A 24,039-nucleotide genomic window follows, 5' to 3' on the forward strand; every position below is an offset into this window, starting at 1 on the left:
CAAACCCACAAGACCATCAGAAGAAGGCAAAATGAAAAGGGAATAAACAAGACATAAACCAAGAAACAGTGCAATCTCAGATAAATCTGACTATGCATCCTTATAACAATGCACAAACACCTTATTTTGTATGCTGAAAGGCCTCCAAAGTAAAGTGGTGGTCATTGTTTAAATAATAGTGATCGACAAGAAGAAGAAAAAGAAGTTTAAATAATATATTGGCAACTATTTTTTTTAAGTCGTTCTTATAAAAAGACAAAAATAGCAGTCACAAAGTTTGCTCATAGAACCTTTCAACTTGACACACAATAAACTAAAACGTGGTCATTGTCGCGGACAGTTGTATGTATATATAAGGTTCCTTGGTCGGGCGTTGCTGACAGGTACCTGTGTCAAGGTGGGAAGACCTGTATCTGAGCTTAGCTCAGTAATTCCACGCCTTGCACGCTTTGCACGCATTGCACGGGACGTTCACGGTAGGCTGCGCGCTATTTGTAGAGTTCACTGGTTACCTTGTAGCTGACCGTAAAATTCATAAGCATTCTTTTTTCTGTCTCGGCCGAGACAAGATGTTTTCGAACGGCTTCGAAGTTCGCGTTGTGAATTGTCGTTTGAGTTCGAGGTTTATTTTTCAGTAGTAATGTACGTCTACTGGTTGACTTTGTTAAAGTCGGTTGCGTAAAGTGTGTACGCGATGATATTCATTGGCCTGTGTGAGGTAAGCTATATTTCTTGGTCTAGTTGGATAGACTTTTGTCAGTTTTGCTGAAGGTGAATTGGGCCGGTGGCAGGGGACAGGGAACCTACATTAGTTACCAGTTGTACTGTTTTGTCTCGTCTTTGTGTTGTTGTAAATAGTGTTCATCATAGTGTCTAAAAGGAAATCATTATAATGCTAAATTGTATTGTAGAAGGAAACCAAAGTTTAGAGTCATTGTGCTTCCTCCTCATCCCTAATAATGATGTCTATTGGAGGAGGAAGTCACGTGTCTTATATTTTTGGGGTGATTATTGACTTTGGCCTTCTAGGCTTTCAGTGATTACTGTCAAGGACAGAACGGACCGGGATGTGCGAACCTTAGCTTCTCAGCATTGAGGAAGCACCACCACGCTGCTGTTTGAGCAGCAACTTTGGATCATCGCCATGTCACCACCACGCTGCTGTTTGAGCAGCAACTTTGGACCATCGCCGTGTCACCACCACGCTGCTGTTTGAGCAGCCACTTTGGATCATCGCCGTGGCATCACTACGCTGTTTTGAGCAGCTATTTCGTATCGTCACAGTGGCACAACCACGCTGCTGTTGAGCAGCAACATCGGACCGGCGCCGTCGCTGCAGCATGTGTGCCGCGTGCCGTACAGCTCTCAACCGGGCTGAATCTCTCACCCCCGCGACAGAGACGCAGGTGTCGACCTGAGGGCGCACCCACCCACCCTGATCATCTAACTAGTAGCTAAGTACTTTCTTTCAACGATAGATATCATTTATGGTATGAGGAGGGCCTTTAAGACGTACGTTCTGTATACTGACTACCCTGATCGTCTCGGGTATGTTGTTTGTTGACATTATTTGACTGTTGTTTACTTTTTCATGCTCATCATGTTCATCTTCATGTATTCGTATTAACTTTTCCATCATCCCATCCATCGTCACCCCCATCTGTCACCCTACTGGAAACTATTAAATATTCTCATTTATTTACATCGGTGTTCTGTGAGTGCTGTGTGGTGTGGCCAAAGTTTTTGAAAAGTAAAACATGCAAGCATGCATGCACGCGACAATGGCGAGCTTGCCAGGATAAATCCTCTTTGAATTCAAGGAATTCACTTCATTTTTTGTCGTTGGCCACACTTCCCATACACTTGGCACTGATGTACTTTAGTTAGCTTTTGTTGTTGTCTGGTAACTGTGGGTGGTTGGAGGGGCCCGAGGGTTATCATCAGGCCTTGTGGGTTTCCTGTCCTTGTTGCCAGTCAGCCGTGCCTTATTTTGATTTTTCATGTTTTGGCTACCCATTTGCTAGTTTTGTTCTTGTTTATGGAACTTCGTTCTGGTCGTGTTCTGGATGATAGTGCTATCATGGCGTCTAGGACAGAAAGTGGTTCGGATAGGATTGCTAGATGGCGTTCACTTGCTGAGGAGCTAGGTGTTAAATCTACCAGTATTCCTGAGTTTATTGCCGAGCGAATGACCCGTGAAGATGCGGAACAGGCTAGACTAGAGCTAGAGAAGGAGAAACTAGAGCTGGAAAGGAAAGCTTATCAGGACAAGCTAGAAGTAGCGCGTCGAGAGACTGATGAGAGAATTAAGTATGTTCAAGCTCAGCGAGAGACTGATGAGAAAGCCGCATATGAACGTACTCAGATGTTTGAAGAAAAACAAAGGCAGGAAAGAGAAGAGCATGACCTTCGTATGCACCTCCTGCAGAGAGAGTCTGAAAGTAAGAGGGTGAAGAAAGGAAGTAGGGATAGGGCTGATAATGATGGAGATTCCTCAGGTGAAGAAGAGTCTAGTGACCTTCGTGGTTTTCGGCCTTCCATACCGATGTTTGATGAGAGCAAAGAAGACATAGCTACTTGGTTGAAAAGGTTTGAGAGAGTCGCTACCTTGTACAAGTGGAAGAGAAATACATGGGCAACTAGGGTCTCGACTAGGTTGTCGGGTAGGGCTGTAGAAGTGTACAACACTCTTGATGATGATAGCGCAGACGACTATGATGGTTTGAAGGTCGCGTTGTTAGGCCGCTATCAGCTCACAGCAGAAACTTACCGCCGTCGTCTCAGAACCTGCAAGAGAAAGGAACATGAAACGTTCAGACAGTTCGGTGCTCGCATTGAAGAGAATTTGACTAAGTGGCATGAGCTTTCCGAGATCACAGAACTGAAACAGTTGGTTTTGCTTGAACAGTTCTTGCAGACCCTGAGCGCGGACATGGCCGCGTACGTTAAGGAGAGAAAACCTCAGACGTTAGCCGAAGCAGTTAAGTCTGCTGAGATTCACTTTGAAGCACACCGTGATAGCAAGAAGTTTTTTCAGCATGATCGTGATCAGGGTGGAAAGGCTGACGCTGGTGAAAAGAAGAAAAGTGGAGATATCTCATTTGGTACATCCGGTAGGAAGTGTTACATCTGTGAATCCCCCAAACACCTGGCTAGAGATTGTCCCAAGAAGAGCAAGTCGACTGGAGCGGTGAATAGTGGTCCTGAGAAGTCTTTACCGCCCGTCAGTGTACCTACTTTGTGTACTCCCTGTAGCCAGCAAGACTACGACCCGAGATGCCTGGTGGTAGTGGATGGTATTGCAGTGGAGGGGTTGCGTGATACTGGATCTCAGGTTTGTGTCGTGAAGAGTTCATTAGTTTCAAGGTCTCAGTTCACAGGACAGGATCTTGAGGTTTCTATGGCTGAGAAAGACATCAAGAGGCGATATCCTGTGATTAAGGTTCAGGTTGATTGCCCTTTCTACACTGGTGAGGTTGAGGCTATCGTCATGGATACACCTGTTGCTGACTTCATTGTAGGTAATCACGCCCGGCTGGGTGATTCGAATGTTCTACCGGTGTACGCTGTTTCCAAGGTTGTTTCAGTTGTCACTCGTGCTCAGGCTGCCGCTGAAGGAAAGAGGCCGACTTTGTTGCATGTTGCTGCTCCGGGTCTAGAAGCAGTCACGCCTGAGCAGTTGCATGACCTTCAGCGGAATGATTCGACTTTGAAGAGTTGTCGTGAGGCAGCAGATCGCCGGGACGTCAGAACGTCTGGTCACTCCGGTGAAGTTGGGTTTGTCTGGAAGAAGAAGATTCTGTACCGTGAGTATCGCGGTGGTGGTAGCGTCTATACTCAGGTTGTTGTTCCCCAGCAGTTGAGGTTAGGTGTTATCAAGTTGGCTCATGAACCGCCTATGGGAGGTCACATGGGTGTTCAGAGGACACGTGATCGAGTTTGGCAGCAGTTCTTTTGGCCAGGTATGTGCGCAGACATACGTCGCTTTGTGTTGTCTTGTGATCAGTGTCAGAAGGTTTCTCATAAGCCACAGAAGGTACCGTTAGGTAAGATGCCTCTCATCGATACGCCGTTCGAGCGTGTGGCGATCGATCTGGTGGGTCCCATCATCCCTGCTTCTGAGTCTGGTAACCGGTACATCTTGGTGTTTGTGGACTACGCTACTCGGTACCCGGAAGCCATTCCATTGAAGTCGATTGAGGCTGTGAAGGTTGCAGAAGCGATGTGGGCAGTCTGGACTCGAGTAGGAATTCCCTCAGAGATTTTGACAGACCGTGGTACTCAGTTCATGTCCGAGGTGATGAAAGAGGTGGAGCGTTTGCTGGCCATCAAGGGTTTAGCGACTACTCCGTATCATGCGCAAGGAAACGGATTGGTGGAACGATACAACGGAACTCTCAAGACCATGCTACGCAAGCTTGCTCAAGAGAAACCGAAGCAGTGGGATCGCTACATTCCTGCACTCCTCTTCGCTTATCGTGAAGTTCCACAGGAGAGTCTTGGATTCTCTCCCTTTGAGCTTCTATACGGCAGGACAGTGCGAGGACCCATGTCTGTTCTTCGCAACCTATGGACGGAAGAGCAAGTCGATGAGCAAGTTCGCACGACTTCTGAGTATGTGGTTGACTTGAGGAACCGGATTGAGGAAACCTGCAAACTGGCGCGTCAGAATTTGTCAGCTGCTGCACAGAAACACGCGAAGGTGTTCAACCGGAAGACAGTTCGAAGACAGTTCCAGCCTGGAGACAAGGTTTTGTTGCTGCTGCCGCAGAAGAAGAACAAACTGCAGTTGTGTTGGCAGGGACCGTTCAACGTTCTGGAGAAGAAGGGCGAGTCAGACTACAGGATTCGGATCTATGGGCGTGAGAAGCTGTACCACGCCAATCTTCTCAAGCTGTACAGAGACAGACAAACCGCAGTGGACGCCGTAGGTGTGATCACCAACCACTGCGCTACCCGCAGATATATCGTGTGATTCCCGGTAGTCGCAACGTGGGAGCCGACTACCTCAGCCGGGCATGCGTTGAAGAGGGATCTTTTGCCGTGTAGACGGATGTCTATGCTTAACTTGGGGGGCATTGTCGCGGACAGTTGTATATATATATAGGGTTCCTTGGTCGGGCGTTGCTGACAGGTACCTGTGTCAAGGTGGGAAGACCTGTATCTGAGCTTAGCTCAGTAATTCCACGCCTTGCACGCTTTGCACGCATTGCACGGGACGTTCACGGTAGGCTGCGCGCTATTTGTAGAGTTCACTGGTTACCTTGTAGCTGACCGTAAAATTCATAAGCATTCTTTTTTCTGTCTCGGCCGAGACAAGATGTTTTCGAACGGCTTCGAAGTTCGCGTTGTGAATTGTCGTTTGAGTTCGAGGTTTATTTTTCAGTAGTAATGTACGTCTACTGGTTGACTTTGTTAAAGTCGGTTGCGTAAAGTGTGTACGCGATGATTATTCATTGGCCTGTGTGAGGTAAGCTATATTTCTTGGTCTAGTTGGATAGACTTTTGTTAGTTTTGCTGAAGGTGAATTGGGCCGGTGGCAGGGGACAGGGAACCTACATTAGTTACCAGTTGTACTGTTTTGTCTCGTCTTTGTGTTGTTGTAAATAGTGTTCATCATAGTGTTTAAAAGGAAATCATTATAATGGTAAATTGTATTGTAGAAGGAAACCAAAGTTTAGAGTCATTGTGCTTCCTCCTCATTCCTAATAATGATGTCTATTGGAGGAGGAAGTCACGTGTCTTATATTTTTGGGGTGATTATTGACTTTGGCCTTCTAGGCTTTCAGTGATTACTGTCAAGGACAGAACGGACCGGGATGTGCGAACCTTAGCTTCTCAGCATGGAGGAGGCACCACCACGCTGTTGTTTGAGCAGCAACTTTGGACCCTCGCAGTGGCACCACCACGCTGCCGTTTGAGCAGCAACTTTGGACCCTCGCCGTCGCACCACCACGCTGCTGTTTGAGCAGCCACTTTGGATCATCGCCGTCGCATCACTACGCTGTTGTTGAGCAGCTATTCCGTATCGTCGCAGTGGCACAACCACGCTGCTGTTGAGCAGCAACATCGGACCGGCGCCGTCGCTGCAGCATGTGTGCCGCGTGACAGCTCTCAACCGGGCTGAATCTCTCACCCCCGCGACAGAGACGCAGGTGTTGACCTGAGGGCGCACCCACCCCCCCTGAATTCATCGAACGAGTAGCTAAGTACTTTCTTTCAACGATAGATATCATTTATGGTATGAGGAGGGCCTTTAAGACGTACGTTCTGTATACTGACTACCCTGATCGTCTCGGGTATGTTGTTTGTTGACATTATTTGACTGTTGTTTACTTTTTCATGCTCATCATGTTCATCTTCATGTATTCGTATTAACTTTTCCATCATCCCATTCATCGTCACCCCCATCTGTCACCCTACTGGAAACTATTAAATATTCTCATTTATTTACATCGGTGTTCTGTGAGTGCTGTGTGGTGTGGCCAACGTTTTTGAGGTAAAAACTAAAACATGCAAGCATGCATGCACGCGACAGTCATCATTAATCATTGAGTGTCGGTCTAGCTTGCTGAAGACCAAAATGTTGAGATTTCCACTGAGAATAGAAACCACATTTTTTTTTTCACAGCTTACAAAATGCAGTAGGAGTGTCAAGATTTAAAAACTGGAACTGTATAAAAATGTTGTCTTGAGTCTTGTTAACTTCCACAGAAGTCAAGGTAAAACTAGCAAAGTCAAGTGTGCATGTATGGAGGTGACAGATTGAAACTTCAGACTTAGTACCGGTAATCATCTGAGACATTCAAACATCATTTCAGGTTGACTGGAGGTCAGCTGTTTGTAGACTGGCTACATTTCAAAAAGTATGAGCAAAACAATATTGACGGCTAACGACTTTCTGTCTAGCTAAGGAAATCTGAACTGTTATGTTCACAACTGGCCGGTCTAGTACTGGGAGACTAAAACCATATCCACACACACACACACACAAACTCACTCACACACACAAAATCCAACTGACTCGCGCCAAAAAAAGGAGGTGTGGGCGCATTCAGAACACACAGGTGGGTGATGAGGGTAGAGGTGTCCCCAGGAAAACAAGGGGGTGGGGAGCATACCCAGAGAGGTGAGAGGAGGAGAAGCAGGAATCAACTAGGAGAAGTCCTGGTGAAACATTTTGCGCGACAAGAAGAGATGCAACGACGGTGGCAGGGGCAGCTGTGGGATCAGCTCCAGGAGTCTTATGTTGTCATGGCGACACAGCTGGTGTTGGATGATTTTACGGCTCAAATTGCGCAGTGATGTAGGTGATGTTGAATTCTTCTTGTACCTGCAACCACAAGAGAGAGATCAAGTAACTAACCGACCAGAATGAAATAAAATATTAGCTGATTCCTTGCAAGGGATTCTAACTTCAAGAAAAGAATAACCAATCCACATATATTCCTAGCTGTGCAACTGAAATGCATTAGAAGAAAACAAAACAAAACAAGAAGGGCAAAGCCCATACGACTCACATGCTTTACACATTTTTCCTACCAAAATACATGTGACGTTGACCCAAGGTCAAGGTCATCCAAGGTCATGCAACACAAAGCTGTTAATTCAAGACATAAGAAGTACAATGGTGCTTATTGGCTCTTTCTACCATGAGATATGGTCACTTTTAGTGGTTCACTACCTTATTTTGGTCACATTTCATAAGGGTCAAAGTGACCTTGACCTTGATCATATGTGACCAAATGTGTCTCATGATGAAAGCATAACATGTGCCCCACATAATTTTTAAGTTTGAAACAGTTATCTTCCATAGTTCAGGGTCAAGGTCACTTCAAAATATGTATACAATCCAACTTTGAAGAGCTCCTGTGACCTTGACCTTGAAGCAAGGTAAACCAAACTGGTATCAAAAGATGGGGCTTACTTTGCCCTATATATCATATATAGGTGAGGTATTGAATCTCAAAAACTTCAGAGAAAATGGGAAAAATGTGAAAAATAGCTGGTTTTTAGGCAACATTTATGGCCCCTGCGACCTTGACCTTGAAGCAAGGTCAAGATGCTATGTATGTTTTTTGGGGCCTTGTCATCATACACCATCTTGCCAAATTTGGTACTGATAGACTGAATAGTGTCCAAGAAATATCCAACGTTAAAGTTTTCCGGACGGACGGACGGACGTCCGGACGGACGGACGGACGGACGGACGACTCGGGTGAGTACATAGACTCACTTTTGCTTCGCATGTGAGTCAAAAAGTTGCGTCAAACGATATCAAAACATTTAGTCAATCTGTCGGCTTGAAACTAAAAGATCGACACTAATCAACAAGATTTGAGTCATATCTGGAAGACATCAAACTCTGTAAGCACGTATAGTTTCAAAGGTCTAGGTTCAAAACCCTTCAAAGACACCAATAATGTTCCATTTTATGACCCGAACTCGACTCACCTGTGACCTTGCAATTTGACGAGGGTCAACCAGACTTGGGTCATGTTGGGAGGTCATCACACAATAGAATTATGTTAAGTTTTAAAGTTCCAGCTTCAAAAACACGAGAAAACTTCAATGTTTAGGTTATTGTTCACAGAGGGCCAGCCGCCTGTCAGTCCGTACAGAAGAACAATGCTCATTACTAAGACTCACTGATTATTCAGGTGAGCCACAAGTTTCAGTTGAAAATAAAGTGGGTTACATGGTGTCACCCACTGACGTAGTCCCCATTACCGTAGATGAGCACATGTACATACCATGTGAAGAAAGCTTCGTCATCAGCTAACAGCTCCTCAGGGATGCCGGGCCCCTTCCACTTGAGCCAGTCCACCAGGTTCAGCATGTCACAGCCATGAGAGAACAACAGTTTGATGCAAGGAACCTGAAACAGTCCGTGTTCACTATATTTCTCTTCTCTAGAGTATTTTTGCAACGAAATACTGGTTGGTTTCCCCAAGCAGCAAAAAACGTTTGGTATCTTTTAACGGGCACTTGCAACTTTCTGTTGCCCAAGCCTCACAATAAGGAGCTGTATTGTTAACAGGAGTCAACTGGCGGAAATAAAACATTCACCAAATCCAGACAGTGAACCCACAACCAATGATTTAACTGATTTTTACTAACTATACCCATTGACTGCTGAGCCAGTCCTATTTTTGTTTTTTACTGATCCCCAATTCTGTACCTCACAGAATCCTGATCCCCAATTCTGTACCTCACAGAATTCTGATCCCCAACTCTGTACCTCACAGAATTCTGATCCCCAACTCTGTACCTCACAGAATTCTATCACATAAAAATATATTTACAGTTCAGAAGATAATTGAAAAGGAAACAGACAACCACAAACTCTGTGCAGCTCAAACGTTGCAAAATCAGGCTCTTGGATTCTTCCTTGTTGTCCTGAAACCACAATGATCAAAACAGACTAAAGACCATCAAACATCAATAAACCATGTACAGCTGAATTGTTGACTTTGATCAGGCTCTGGGCTCCTGCATCACTTTCTCGCAATATTCTCAGTCAAACCAAGACAAGAAAAGTTTACCTGATAGCGCAGGTCCTCTTTGTATAGGCCGGTAGAGAGGGAGCTGACCACAACATACAGCGGAGTGCGACCCCTCTTGTCCACCAGGTCCACCCGACTACCAGCAGCTATCAACAGACGCAGCATTTCACGGATCTTCCAGTGGGCAGCAATGTGAATGGGGGCCCGTCCGTACATGTCTCGTCTAAATCAACCAACAAATGCAGAAAGTGAGTTTAACGGATCTCCGTGGCCTGTATCAGGACATGCTGTCTGTGCACTAGTTAAAGAGTCTAAAGTGAATAGGGAGCAGGTTAAGCCCAGTTGTGTGGTGGGAACTTTTGAGGCCTCAGAATTATTCTGTTCGGTCATCATCCTACGTGCAATACCTTTCACAAATAGCAATGATACAAAATCTATAACAAACTACAACTTGTTGTGCTAAAAGTGCTAATATTTCAAAAGGACAAGAAGTAGAAATTTAATGACAAGAGGGGGGAAAATGTGACATTTTGGGAAATACTATATTTTTATCCTTCCTCCTCAACAAACAAAACCTGTAACAATAAACCTCAGCTCCAGAAAAACATGTCGCTGGAACCACACACAAAAACAGACTTCAAAGTGATGCTCTAACCACAAAGCTACTGAAATCTACAACACAACTGAACTCTTACACATTAACAATTCTACTCTAACACATTACCAATTGAACTCTTACACACTGACAGAGGCCCCCGCAGCCAGCAGATGTTCTACAGCAGCATAACTGGAGTGAACAATGGCGTTCTGAACACAGATGTGTAACGCTGTCTGCTCCTCCTTGTCTGGTTTGTCCACTTCAGCTCCTGTACACAAACACATGCCATGCTCAAGCAGACAAAGGGCACACAATAATGACTGATTATCAGCAATAATAATGATTAACAAACAGCACTCCACTACTTTTACAGTGAAACCTCTGTCTCAAGACTTCCACGAATCTGAGAAAAGTTAGTCTTATGATTGAGGAACTTTAACTGGAGGTAAATCTCAAATACCTTATCAAGCTCTTCAATAAAACTGAGTTTTTTTGTATTTAGAATAAAGGGTCTTTACAGAGGTTTCACTGTGATTCATTATTAACTAACAACTAACCAACCAACAGTGTGACTGATTGAAAAACAACATGTATCTACAACAAAAACTCCTGTCAACTGTTTATTTACACCTCATTCTAAATCAAACACTGTGAAGATTTTGTTTATCTGGATTTGCATCTGTTTGTTTGGGGTTTTTTTCTTTTTCTTTTGATGTTAACATCTTTTAGTTTTAATGTCCAAGGGCTGGTTACCAGTATTTTATTATCAAACTTCAGTTGGCAAAATGTCAAAACTGCACATGCATCCCCATCTAAACATCACTCAAACTGAATGAATGGAATTTCTTCTTCTTCTTCTTCTGCCTTCCCAGCCATGGGAATCTAAGTTTTTATCTGAGTTTTCAGGGAGAAAAGTTTTACAAGAGTGACGGATACCTGCTTTGACCAGCATATCTACCAGTACAGGGCGACCGTGGTAGGCAGCTTTGTACAAAGGTGTGCATCCATTGCGATCTGTGCGGTTCACTGCTGCACCATACTGTACTAGAATCTGCACACACAAATCATTCTCTAAAAAGTCAGTGAATATCACTCACACTCACAGTCACTATCATTGAATAAACAAGCAATGAAGCTACCAGGTTTGCATAATCGAAAATTTTAAAAATAAATTTTGATTTGATTAATATACTTACCCGACTCACATATAACATTAACCTTTTGGTTTAAGTGCCGAGACGCTGAACTACGCTTCACCCCTTAAGGGGAAGTAACCCTAAAAAAAGAACAGCCTTGACCCTATAAGCTGGGTCACAGGTCAAGGCCATACCATCTAGTGACTGACCACGCGAGACCGCCGCCGCCATATTGGAATACTTCACTCGAAACGAAGCGAAACATTCATTTTTAGGGTAAATTAAAGCGGGGTAGGCGGGAGGGTATTAACGATGTGAGTCGGGTAAGTATATTAATCAAATCAAAATTTATTTTTAAAATTTTCGATTAAATTACATAACTTCTCCCGACTCACATATATAGTAGATTGCTAATGTAGGTGGTGGGAAAGAAACTCACTCTACAAGCTGGAGAGAACCTGCTACCATAGCCGGAAGGGTGTTGGTCCCGTCCTGACGAGTACTTGCGATGTCACGCAAGTAGAAATTTATAAACACATCCTCGGATCTCCAATAGGCAGAATCCAAAACTTCTGCCAGCCTACCAGACTTGAGAACAGCAACCGAGGAGGCCCAGGCTCTGGTTTCATGAGTCTTAGCAGACGACAGGGGAAGAACTGACTGCCCCCCCCCCCCCCCCCCCCCCTTTCCTTCTTGCCACCAGATTGTCTGATCAAAGTAGATACCCATCTGGCCAGGGTTGTTACGAAGCGGTTTACTCGTATTTTTGGTAATGTGTATTGTTGTAAATAGAATAGACTATAGCGATGGTCAGATATTGGAAAGGGCTATAGGCTGCGTACCGTCACGTTGACCGCAGTTGAACCTTTGTGTAACTGACAAGGTTTTTCACGTGCAAGTGATGCAGACGACAGCTCACTGGCAATGTCATAGCAAGAACGACTTTGTAAAATCAGTCGCCGTCAAGGAGCCAAGCTCGACTCATGTTTTTCGTAACACTTTAGCAGACGGGCTCCTGTTTTAGGTATCTGACTGAAGAAGGATGAAGACTGACGAACTTTCCCTATCAGCTTACATGATATCTTCCATTTTCATATTCATGCCAGGCCGGCGACTGTACTAAATGTTGGCTTTACACTCTTTTGAGGTATGTTTGAAACCGGTTATATTTTCATGTCATGTTGTCGTATGTGAGAAGAGTGACTGTTTCTGTGTTTAACGTTATTGTGTAGGCCTAAGCTATTGTGCTACACTGCTTAAACATGTGAGGGTTTACGTAACGTTTTCTTGGCTTTAGAAAACAGGAATTAACGTGTAAATAATTATATTGGCTCATGCAGCTTAATATGTTGGACGAGTGAGTATTTTTATTGTGCGAGTGAAAGAAACTAAAGACAAGTTGACTTATGGACTATAAACTTTACAGTGTTCCAACTGGAGGGTTTTCATCGCCGGAGGCTGAACTGAACTGGTGACTGCAGCTTGGTGTACATGTCCATGGCATGGAGAGCTGGCAGAGTTCTACAGTTAGCCGCCGAGACGAACTGGAAGGATCAAGGACTACGTCAAGCAATGGTTGCGGTGTCGTGAGGACTGGTGCACCCTTATCAGTCGTCTGAAGGACTTACAGCCATACCAACATCTTGAGGGCCGAAAGATGGCAGTAGGGTAACGTACAGTAGAATACCTATTCGTCTTACCTGTTAAGCTGCTTTGTTTGAGCCAAAAGGTGTCTGCGTCTTGGACTGTAGAGTTTCTTGCGGTGTTGTCGGCCTAGAGTACTGGTCGAGGCCCGGAAATGATTTTGTGATGTAAAAAGCTTTGTAACTAATAATAATTAGTCTTGGCAGTGTCAAGATCCATTTAACACTAGGTTTTTGCGTGTGTGAGTGCGGGTGCGCTTGTGCCTTGTAAGCTACTGTAGCGGACAACTATTCAGATTACATTCAAGCCTGTAAACAAATACTAAACTTATAGAGTGGTGTAGAGACATTTATGAGAGTCTAGAAACCGGGCTATACCACTCCATAACAAGGGTGACCCTAGACAGGTCCCTGCTCCGGGCTGTATTGATTGATATGAAAAGGAGTCTCTGATCTTTTGAACGAATAGGAGCCGTACGAGACAGATAGCTGCTGATTGCTCTGACAGGACAGTTTAAGATATCTGGGTCCCCTGGTGCTAAAATTGTGGATAGCGGTGGGATTTTGATTAAGGGCGAAGGCTGATCTGGCCTTTGATTCTTGGCTAGAAAATCTGGTCGGAAACGAAGTCTGATAGAGCCGCCCCTTTCAAACGAGATGTCTTTAGCGAGACCAGATAAAGCATGAATCTCACTGTTTCTTCTAGCAGTGGCAAGTAACGTAAGAAAAAGTGTTTTACGGGTCAGATTGTGGAGACTTGCTGCATGCAAAGGTTCGAAATCCCGTGACCTGAGAAACTCGAGAACCAGAAACAGATCCCAAGCTGGGACTGGTGACCTAGTCTTCGCAAAGCCTAAGGACGCACCCCTGAGGACGCTTACTATGACACCACTAAGCGAAATTGTGCGGCCCAACTGCCTGAGTGTAGAAGAAATTGCAGATCTCCTGACCTTCAGAGAAGAAGGTGATCGGCCCTGTGATGCCAACCAGGACAAGTGATTGGCCACCTGCATGGAACGGGGGGAAGTGGAATTCACTCCGTTGTCTGTGCACCACTTGAACCAGGCTGCCCAATGTGAGGCATAAACAGAGCTTGTGGACTGTCTGTGAGCCTTTTGCACTAAGTCGAGGGTCCTGTCCGATGCACCAGCACGGCGCAGAGAGATCCTCACAGTCTCCAGCCGTGAAGGCGTAGAGACTGTGGGTTGTCGTGCAGGATGCCCGTGCGTGGCTGAAGTAGTTCCCCTTTCCGAAGATTTAGCGGAATGGGTGTACCTACTGCGAGACGGAGTAGGTCCGGGAACCAGTGCTGAGAGGGCCACATCGGTGCCACCAAAATGAGAGACGGGCGTTCCATCTCCACCTTCCTGAGCACCTTGCCTAGGAGTTTGACAGGTGGGAAGGCGTAGGCCGCCAGTCCCGACCAGTCTATCTCCAGCGCGTTTGTTTTCCAGGTTTCCGGGTCCGGAAACGGGGAAACGAACACAAGAAGTCTTCTTGAGAATCTTGTGGCGAACAAGTCGACAAGCGGCTTGTCCACCTGGACCCACAGACGTTGTAGGGCCTGGTGAGTGATCGTCCACTCTGTGTGGATGACGCTGGACGAGCGGCTGAGAGAGTCTGCCAGGACATTGAGAGACCCTGGCAGAAACTTGGCAGAAAGAATGATATGATGCTGCTGGCACAACAGTAGAATGTGACAAGTCCTGTCCGACAAAGAGTGGGAACGTGAGCCGCCCTGTCTGTTCACGTAAGCGACTACTGTAGTGTTGTCCGTGTGTAACCTCACGTGCTTTCCCATCACAGTGGGAAGAAAGCTCTGAAGGGCAAGGAATACGGCCTCCAGCTCTAGCATGTTGATGTGCAACAGCGATTGTGTCGCTGACCACACACCCGAGGCCGTCAGGTGGGCTAGGTGAGCGCCCCAGCCCACCATGGAGGCGTCTGTGAACATGTCCTGGTCCGGCGGAGGTAGGACAATGGGGACGTCGAGAAAGAACTGGGCTTGAAGCCATTGTTCTGTGGTCTGCCTGATCCAGCCTTGAATAGGGACGGAGACGTCCCAACCCTGAGAGGCTGCTTCCCATACTGAGCCGAAGGCTGCCAGAAAAGGCCTCTTGAACACGCTCCCCAGGGGAACGATTGTAGCCATCGACTCCATCTGGCCTAAAGCTGAGGCCAGAGTCCTGACTGGGGCCTGCTCCTGAGATCTCAGAGATGTTAGGAGCGTCTGAAGCCTGTCGACTCTCCTGAGAGAAGGTCTGACTGTCCAGGCCACGGTATCGAAAATCATACCTAGATACGTGAACGTCTGTGAAGGAGTCAACTCCGACTTGTCCTGATTGACACAGAAACCTAGGTCTGCTGACTGGCTCAAGACAAACTGTGTGTGAAGACTGCAAGTCAGTCGATCTTGGTGCAGAGTTAGCCAATCGTCCAGATATGCACGGAGGCGAATGCCTTTCTGTCTGACAAGAGAGCACAGCTGACGAGTGACCATTGTGAATATCCAGGGAGCCAGAGACAACCCGAAGGGAAGGGCTCTGAATTGAAAAGCCTTCTCTGCCCACCGGAATCTGAGCCACTTCCGGTCCGAGGGGTGGATCAGAACATGAAAGTAGGCATCTGTTAGGTCGATGGACGTTGCCCAATCGGATGGCCTGAGAGACTCCCTGATAGAGGTTGGAGTTTCCATAGTGAACTTTATTTCTCTGAGGTACCTGTTGAGAGGTGACAGATCTAGAACAGGCCTCCAACCCCCCCGAGTTCTTCGGGACTACGAAAAGTCTTCCATAAAAACCCGGAGAGCTGAGGTCCAAAACCTCCTCTATAGCTTCCTAGGAGAGAGGCGATTTCCGACTGAATCGTCGCCTTTGCCTCTGATCTTGTTAAAAACCTGAATGCCGGAGCTACTCTGGTTAGGGGAGCTTTTTCCCTTTTCCAGAGTAGACGGAACCCCGAACGCACTATCCCTACGATCCACTGACTGTCTACGCGCTGTATCCAGCAGGGAAGAACCCGGGAGGGGCCACCCGTCACCAAAGGGGTGGGGGTTGTAGGGATGAGTGGTTCGGGGGGCATCATTGGGGGTTGGGCTTACGCCCATTTCCCCTGGAGTTCCCGAACGATGGTTTCCGCTTAGGATAAGGGGCGCCCCTGCCCCTTCCCCTAAACGAAGACTGAGACTGCTGGGTGTTGTGGCCGCGGTTAGCTGCCGAGAACAAAGCCTTAGGCTGACCCTGCTGCTTTGCTTGTGGCTTTGCGAAGCCATGTTGTGCTAACTGAGCAATTGCCAAATCTTTGGCGTTCTGGGTTTGCTTGTCTAGGGCGTCAAGGGAGAGCTGCCCGAGAAGGGCTCCCTCAGTGAACGGAGAAGACTTAAGAGCATCCAAAGTCGCTTTCTCCTGAATCCTTGAGCCCGACAGAAAAGAGTCCCTGCGTGTAAACACGGCATGGGAGTAAAGGTGTGCCGCTACAGACATTTGCTCTGCAGAGACATTGGCTAAGGTGGCCAGCAGTGTTGATACGTCCTTAACACTTGCGTCATTCCGGAACTCGAACGGATCCAGAGAAGACGTAATCGAACCAGAGAGTGTCCGAAGGAGTGTCTCAGAGAGAGAGGCAAGTTCAAGAGAGTACCTGCCTGTCTCTTCCAAACCAATAAGAGAACCTTCTGTGTAGACACAAGGTCTGTCTTGACGGTAACCGTCCTCCCTAAGAGTGGACAGCTCCGGCGTGACCGGAAGAGCTGCACTCGGAAGGGCAAACGTGCCGATAAGGTTCTGAGGCCGACGGCTGAGAGAAAACCTGCGCGCAAAGGCAGAGACACTATCCTGTGGAAGTTGGTCAGTGGCAGGCCAAGGCTTAGCAGCGTCTGGCGCCTGACCATGAGCAGAGAGGAGAGGCACCGTGCCGACAGGCAGGGAGCTCGCCGTGCCTGGAGCTCTTGCTAAAAGTTTAGAGAGCTCATAAGCTACTGAAGGAGACTCAGAGAACTGAAAACCTTCAGATGCTGTTGGTGCTGGGCGGAAGTCGCCCACCGCTGATGGTGGGGGTAAGACAAGTCCAGCCGATGAAACAACGCCATCAGGAAAATATTTGTAAGCCACCTGTGCTGCAATAGCTAAGGTTGGCTTCAGCTTTGACGGTAAGTGGAACTCAGCGTCGTCCTCATTGAATGAGAGATGATCGTCGAGCTCCGAATCCGCTTCCGTATGTGTCAACAAGTCTGCGCGACTCACAGAGTCTTGGACGTGATCAACCGGAAGTGAGGCTGACTGCAAACCGGAAGTAGAACTTCGGTGCAGAGCCTGCATGGAGACAACTTCCTGCCCAGGCGGAAGTGGTGACACAAGTACAGCAACGGGGGAAGTCGAAGACTGCCCGTGTGCACTTTGGTCTCCAAATCGATGTAACATCGATTGCATTCCCGCGTCAACATCCCGTGAGCTCCGCTTCGTGTGAGTCGTATGCCCAGGGGATGTCGAACTTTCACTCCCTGACCTATGTCGAGGCGGGGGAGCTACTAGTTGCGGTCTATGCGGAACGCTTTCGCCAAAGAGCCTGGCTACCGGCGAACCCAACATACCTGAGGAGAGTGACTTCTGTACAGAAGCTACAGAGTCCCGAGGGACCATCTCTCCGTAGCTGGCGTAAGCCAGTTCGCCTGCTCGCACGTCTGCAGACGTGATCGTGGCTGAGGGTGGAATCCTGACGCGAGACAGGGAGGAAACATCGCCAACCCCCTTCGGAAGGGAACGCAACTCGTCACGTGTGGCTTGTATGTCCGCGGCAAGCTTCTGCTGCTGTGAGAACATAGCATTCATTTGCGTGGAAAAAGAGGAAAAGAGAGAGGAGATGTCTTCCTTATCGCTGCTCTTTCTTGGTTTGGCTGAAGAAGCCTTACCCTTACTTTTAATTTCTTTAAGTACATGCATGGTAGGACTTGAAGTACCAGAAATATTGACAGATAACGAAGTCTGAGTTAAAGGGTCTAACACAGTAACTGTTGCCGCTTTAGGTTTGTCTTTTTTCTGTACGCTAGCAGGGGAAGACTCAGCAGCTAACTGTCTAGTAGTAGGCTTCTTCTTATCCTTGTCCGCCATGTTGATGACAACTCAGTTTGAGAGCAGAACAACAAACAAACAGGCTGGCGGACACAATGCAAAGTCTGAGTAAAAACGAAAACAAAGAACGACCTCACCAATACAGCATAAGAAGCAGAGAACTGTGAAGAATGACCAGGGTGATGATAACTGCCGACCAGGCAGCAGGCTGTAAAGCCAATAGCGTAGCTCAAGAGACAACGTCTTAGCGATAAAACCGCTGAGGTAAGAGTGAAGTATTCCAAAATGGCGGTGGCGGTCTCGCGTGGTCAGTCACGTGACGGTATGGCCTTGACCTGTGACCCAGCTTATAGGGTCAAGGCTGTTCTTTTTTAGGGTTACTTCCCCTTAAGGGGTGAAGCGTAGTTCAGCGTCTCGGCACTTAAACCAAAAGGTTAATGATATATGTGAGTCGGGATAAGTTATGAAATTTAATCGATCCAGGTGTGTTACTGTTTTAGCCTTCAAAAGATGTCAATTGAGCTTTTAAACACTTTGTACCCCACCTATGTTGACCAAGTTTTTTTTAGCCGAGACCAGCTGTGCTGCAGCAGGTCACTCAGAATTGTAGTAACTGTGTAGTAACTGTGTATCAACACGCTGGAATGCAGGCGTTAGATGGACGTTACAGGAAGCGACTGAAGCTAACAGTCTGAGCAGATGTATCCGTACCTGGTCTGATAGAGCCATATGAGTGGGTACGGATATATATATCCGTACCTGGGAGACAATGAGTCAAGTCCCATAAAAATACTCATAATGCCAATTACTAACAGATTACATTGTTGGTAAAAATCTATTCTTAAGGATTTCAATTTTCATCAAGCAGTTAAAATGTACTGAAAAACCATTTTTATAATATGCTGTTTATCAGTGAACACTATGTAACACTAACAGATCAAAATTAAGCTCAGAATTCACTACTGTTAGTGTTAACTGTTATAGTGTTAGCGTTATAGAAAACTTATACTAGCTGATATAGATCATCAAACCCAATTCTGCTGCTCTGCAGTTAAAAGGGAAACACTCGAACAGTCATTAACATTTGATTCTCTATCAAGCGAGTCCAAACAACTTCATGTATGTCAAATGAGCCTCAATGGGAGGGTTATCTGATACAGCGGAGCGGCACCTACCAAACTGATGTCCACGTGGTTTAGCGAAACAGCGGCCAAGAGAGGTGTGGTACTGTCCTTGATGCTGGGAATGGCAGGATTGCTCCACGGGTAGTCAAGGTCTACACCCAGCGACACAATCTGATGCAACATCGTCTTGTCATTGCCCATCACTGCAAGGTGAAGGTCACGCTCTCGCTGCGGCATCCCGAGGGAGACCAGCTCGCAGCGACTGGAGCGTGTGTTGCCCATCCTCACGCACTTACACACTAGGCTCATCCAAGCGATTGTGGCGGCTTAATTCACGTTCACATACAAGTGAAAATGTTTTGGAGAGCTGATGGCACCTGAACTTGACCAAGGCTGACTAAGTTTGATGCAAACGAAGAACACACTAAGCTTGAAGTTGAACTGCACACTTCACTTACTGACAAAAAACACCCACTTTATCAATGCTTTCAGTTCAAACAAGTACGTGTCAATTCATCAATTCAACACTTAATCAATGTTGATTGCTGTACTGCTTTTTCAAAAAAAATTTGCAGGTTCTGTTTGAAAGTTTTTGCTTGCATATAGTTCCCTTTGAAACTGGTTGAGCAGTATGTAGCTCAATATGATTAATGTATACTGTGTAACACTTTTCTTGGGGCTTGAGTAAAATGTGAACTGAAGGAAGCATGAAGAAGATCCATGACTTTGTCCTGAAACATGAAGAAATATATATTTGCACATGAATACATTAAAGGCACAGTAAGCCTCCCGTAAACCATCACAGATACTGTCAGGCTTTTACACACAGTAAAAACACCCTTACATTTGAACGCTCACCAAACAGGAACAACCTAGGTGCCCTACGAAAAGAGCGAGCAATTTTCAAAGAATTAATGTTGCAGATTGTGTCAGAGACAATCGGACCGTGGTGCGTTTTGGCGCTAGACCTAACTTTTAAAATCTAAATAATAAATTGACAGCTTGTTACACAAACATTCTTAAATCATAAAAGAATTCTTTTTTCATAAAGACAAGATCAGTACAATTCGAAGTTATGAAAGTTTGAAAAAAGAAAAGCCCGGAAGCAGGGTCACGCAAGGTCGTGGTTCTCGTAGCAGACGACGGTTTATACCTATCGCCAGTTCCTCTGAACAGTCAAAAGACATCGCTAGAGTTCTTGTGAACCACAGCCGTTTGTTTCGTGCATAGTCAGAGGTACTTAATAACGTGCTATTGCAGATAAGCTCACAGCGAGTCGCATTCAAATTACTAACTGACGACTATATTGTGAAAAAGGGAAACTTGATCACACGGGTTCACGATGGCTCAGGGGTAAGATAAACCACGCAAAAATAAATTCTTTGAAAATTGCTCGCTCTTTACGGAGGGCACCTACGATGTTCCTGTTTGGTGAGCGTTCAAATGGAAGGGTGTTTGTACTGTGTGTAAAAGCCTGACAGTATCTGTGATGGTTTACGGGAGGCTTACTGTGCCTTTAATGTATGTAACCTAACTGTCAGTGTCGGTACATAATGTGATGTTTAAAGGCTTAAATGACTTAATTGGTTCTTAATCTTACTGATAGTCTATATATATATTGTCATCAAATTGATCAATATCACTTATCAGTCACACACTTTTATTAACTTTACGGCAAATTTTCCAAAAAGCCATGATTTTAACAAAAACTGAAAAGGGTCAAATCCAATCTTCAAATTGCTACTGCTAGACCTGTGCGTTTGTAAGCAAATTATGCATACACTCCTCTCCAAGAAATTGAAGAACTTGCACATAAATTACCGTGACACTGAAACGTCTTTTCAATTTCAGTTTTCATGTGTCTCGGAGCTACACCAAATGCCTTTGATAAGAATAAGAGATCATTTCGATCATAAAAAGAAAATCACAAAGTGATCTGCATGAAAAACAACAACAACATGTAAATGTGTTGCATGCAAAATGCTTTTCAGTTGCCTGAAAATATAGTGTGCTGAATCGCAATGTGATTCTACTGTCTATTTAGTTCCAGACTCCCTTTGTAACACATTTCACAATGCTGAATGACAAACAATTATTTTCTCTCTTTATTTTGGGTTTTCCGAAACAATGACATCAGAGCTTTTGTATCAAAACCTTAGAAGTACAACAACATCACAAGAATTTGGAATTGAGTGAAAAATCTAAGACAAAGTCTGGAACCCCACCAAAACACAGAATTTTCAATGCGAATAAAGGGGCACTGAAAAACTGGCAAACCTGCGTATTCCAATAATAACATTCCAAAATGTGTGTCTGTTCATTTGCAAATGAATGAACCTCGAAATGTACTCACAAAATCGTTAAGTTTGCGTTCCAGATTGCACAGTAATTTGCACACAATACCGTAAAGTACTCTCAGCGTACTTGCAGAACGCCCGGATGGAAAAGGGGGGAATCAGTTCTGGTATTGTCAGAAATTATGTTTTTGAAATCTGTTTCGACAAAAAAACACAACATCCTGAAATTGCAGAGACCATAGCTAGATTACAATTACTATGGATTAAGCCTATCAGCAGTGTTAATATGAACCGTTCAGCTTATAATGCTAACTTTAACACCTTACCTGTAATTATTGTATACTCCCTACGTTATAATCTGTTCCCTCGATGGCGCATGGGTAGGCGCACTTGCGACATGAACTTTTACAGGGACTGACCTCAACTGATTTCTGACAGAACAACAACAACAACAACAAAAACAACAACAACAACAACAACAACAACAATCAAGAGAAGAAAAGTTAGATAAAGCCAAGGAGGAAAGAGAAATAAGAGAAAATATATTAATGAAGACAAGAAATTATAAAAAAAAATAAAGACAATCATTGAATCAGAGACATATGTCTCACACTGGTACAATAAATAAATGAAAAATGTGCAAATGAGGACCAATTGAACGATAGTATGGAATGATAACAATTAGTGCCTGAGAGACCGATGGGCTTCAAAGTCATGAGAAAAAAGCTTTGAAATAGCATGAGCAAAATATTTCTCAGCCTCAATCCAAAAAAATTTTAAAAAATAATAATAAAGGCTGCAGTCCATTTGGTCTGTGTTGCTAAACTCTTATCGTAAGATAAAGATTGTACTTCTCACAAAAGATCTTTGAACAGGTAATTGAAAAGACTTCAAGGTTTCAGTAAAGGAAGTTCAGGCTACTAAAAGTTGAGCGCTTCAACAGGAAGCAGCACATAGCAAGAACCTTCTGTTGTGCAGCACCACCACTCTGGAACTCTCTTCCTTTCTCTGTCAGACACTGCACCTCTCTCAGCTCTTTCAAACAACAGTTGAAAACTTTCCTTTTCACACAATATTACACCAACCCGGCCTAATGTCTTTTCCATTCCATTTCTGCACGTACTCCTCTCCCACAAAGTTGGCATATGATTGTTGAAAGTGTTCGCTGGGTATGTGTGTTATAGTGTGTATGGCATTATTATATGAATATTGTGTGAACAGTACATGTGGTGATTTTTGTCCGTATGGTTAATTCAGACCTGGGAACCCATATGATTTTGCCGTATTTTGTACGCATGATTGTCTAGAATACGATCAGTATGCTCAGTTAAAAAATAATACGAGGAGAAAAATTCCTACACTACTTTTCTGCACAAGCATATCCCGAAGCCGATCCACTATTTTGACACATGATTACAGTTTTTGTGAGTAACATTGATAGAAGCATTTGTTTTTAAATGTATTAGTAAACTTATTTAACAGTGCCACGGACGCGGTGTGAAGCATATGTTTAAATCATAAATGTTCAAATGCTGTGCAGGGTACGCTCATATTTCTGAAAATACACCATGTTTGTTTGAGAATACTCAAAGTATAAAACAGGGGTTCCCAGGTCTGTTCATTGTTTTATGTAGGTTGTACATTTAATTGTTCTATTCTGTATATGTTCTTTTGTAAAGGGCCTAGAACCATAGGTTAGGCACTTAAAAATGTCCAGTTATTATTATTATTAAGTGCTGTTACGTTTCAAAACAAAACAAAATGTAAACACTTGTTCCCTAAAGTGGAATCTACTTTGGGAAGAATAAGTTACCTGTGTCTCACCTTATGTCAGCAGAAAAAAAACCACTTACGGGCTTAGGAGACCCTATTGAGCAAAGTTACATGTCACTTGCTCAGTGTTTCTATGGCAAGACAAAACAATGCAGCTAGTAATATGCTGTATGCAGTGTAAGGGTCATGTGAACAATTGTTCACACCGTACACTGCATTTGTGTACATCATTAATAGAACCTCTCTTTGAAGACCAGGCGATTTAAAGACTTATCCCTATTAAAACCCTGCTTTCTCAGATTTTTCTGTTGAGACTTACCCATACAGTATGGTCTGAAAATGGCCTTATGAAGGTACAGTGGAACCCCCCTTTTAAGACCTCCAAAAATCTTTGAAAACCAGGTCTTAAAAAGGAGGGAGTCTTAAAATGGGGGTAATTTTTTACAGAGCGTCAGAGGTTATGAACAGAAAGTCTGAGAAAACAAGGTCTTGAAAAGGAGAAAGTCTTAAATTGGGGGGTCTTAAAAGGGGGGTTCCAGTGTAACAGGATTTTGTACTGATGGATTAGAAGAATTAATCGAGCATATGATGGTAGAGAAAAGGGGGGAAGCAAGCACAATCTGGATTCCAAAACAACAGTAAAATATAAAAGAAGATGTGAAGAAGTGAAGATTTGAATTTGATGACTTAAAACCTGTACCGTTCTAGTTTGTTGACAAAGCAAAACCAGCACACACACACACACACACACACACACACACACACACACACATAGCGAGTCAAGTCAAGGTGTGTAATCACATAAATCTAAATACTCCCACTTTATTTCAGTCTCCCACTGCACAAACAAAATATATAAACACAAGGTTGTGCAAATATAAAACAGTTATCCATTT

At 44.8% G+C, this 24,039-nt stretch overlaps 2 protein-coding genes and 1 long non-coding RNA gene across 3 annotated transcripts; 2 read left to right on the plus strand and 1 right to left on the minus strand.

The window, feature by feature from the left end:
* Nucleotides 1-2,080: 2,080 nt before the first annotated feature.
* On the plus strand, nt 2,081-5,409 carry LOC138983071 (uncharacterized). The gene has a single exon (XM_070356477.1). The coding sequence runs from the start codon at nt 2,081-2,083 to the stop codon at nt 4,973-4,975; it is 2,895 nt and encodes a 964-aa protein (XP_070212578.1). The 3' UTR covers nt 4,976-5,409.
* A 1,051-nt stretch (nt 5,410-6,460) lies between these two features.
* Nucleotides 6,461-21,506, minus strand: LOC138981811 (26S proteasome non-ATPase regulatory subunit 10-like). The gene is made up of 7 exons (XM_070354890.1): nt 21,427-21,506; nt 19,125-19,804; nt 11,041-11,155; nt 10,246-10,372; nt 9,546-9,729; nt 8,754-8,878; nt 6,461-7,333 (listed from the first exon to the last, which is right to left on the minus strand). The coding sequence occupies exons 2-7, from the start codon at nt 19,380-19,382 to the stop codon at nt 7,156-7,158; spliced, it is 987 nt and encodes a 328-aa protein (XP_070210991.1). The 5' UTR covers nt 19,383-19,804; nt 21,427-21,506; the 3' UTR covers nt 6,461-7,155.
* LOC138983309 (uncharacterized) lies at nt 12,087-13,107 on the plus strand. Its single transcript, XR_011461076.1, has 2 exons — nt 12,087-12,387; nt 12,667-13,107. It is a non-coding gene; the product is annotated as an uncharacterized lncRNA (long non-coding RNA).
* Nucleotides 21,507-24,039: the final 2,533 nt, after the last annotated feature.

This window comes from Littorina saxatilis, linkage group LG12 (genome assembly GCF_037325665.1).
Source record: "Littorina saxatilis isolate snail1 linkage group LG12, US_GU_Lsax_2.0, whole genome shotgun sequence".
Taxonomy (NCBI): domain Eukaryota; kingdom Metazoa; phylum Mollusca; class Gastropoda; order Littorinimorpha; family Littorinidae; genus Littorina; species Littorina saxatilis.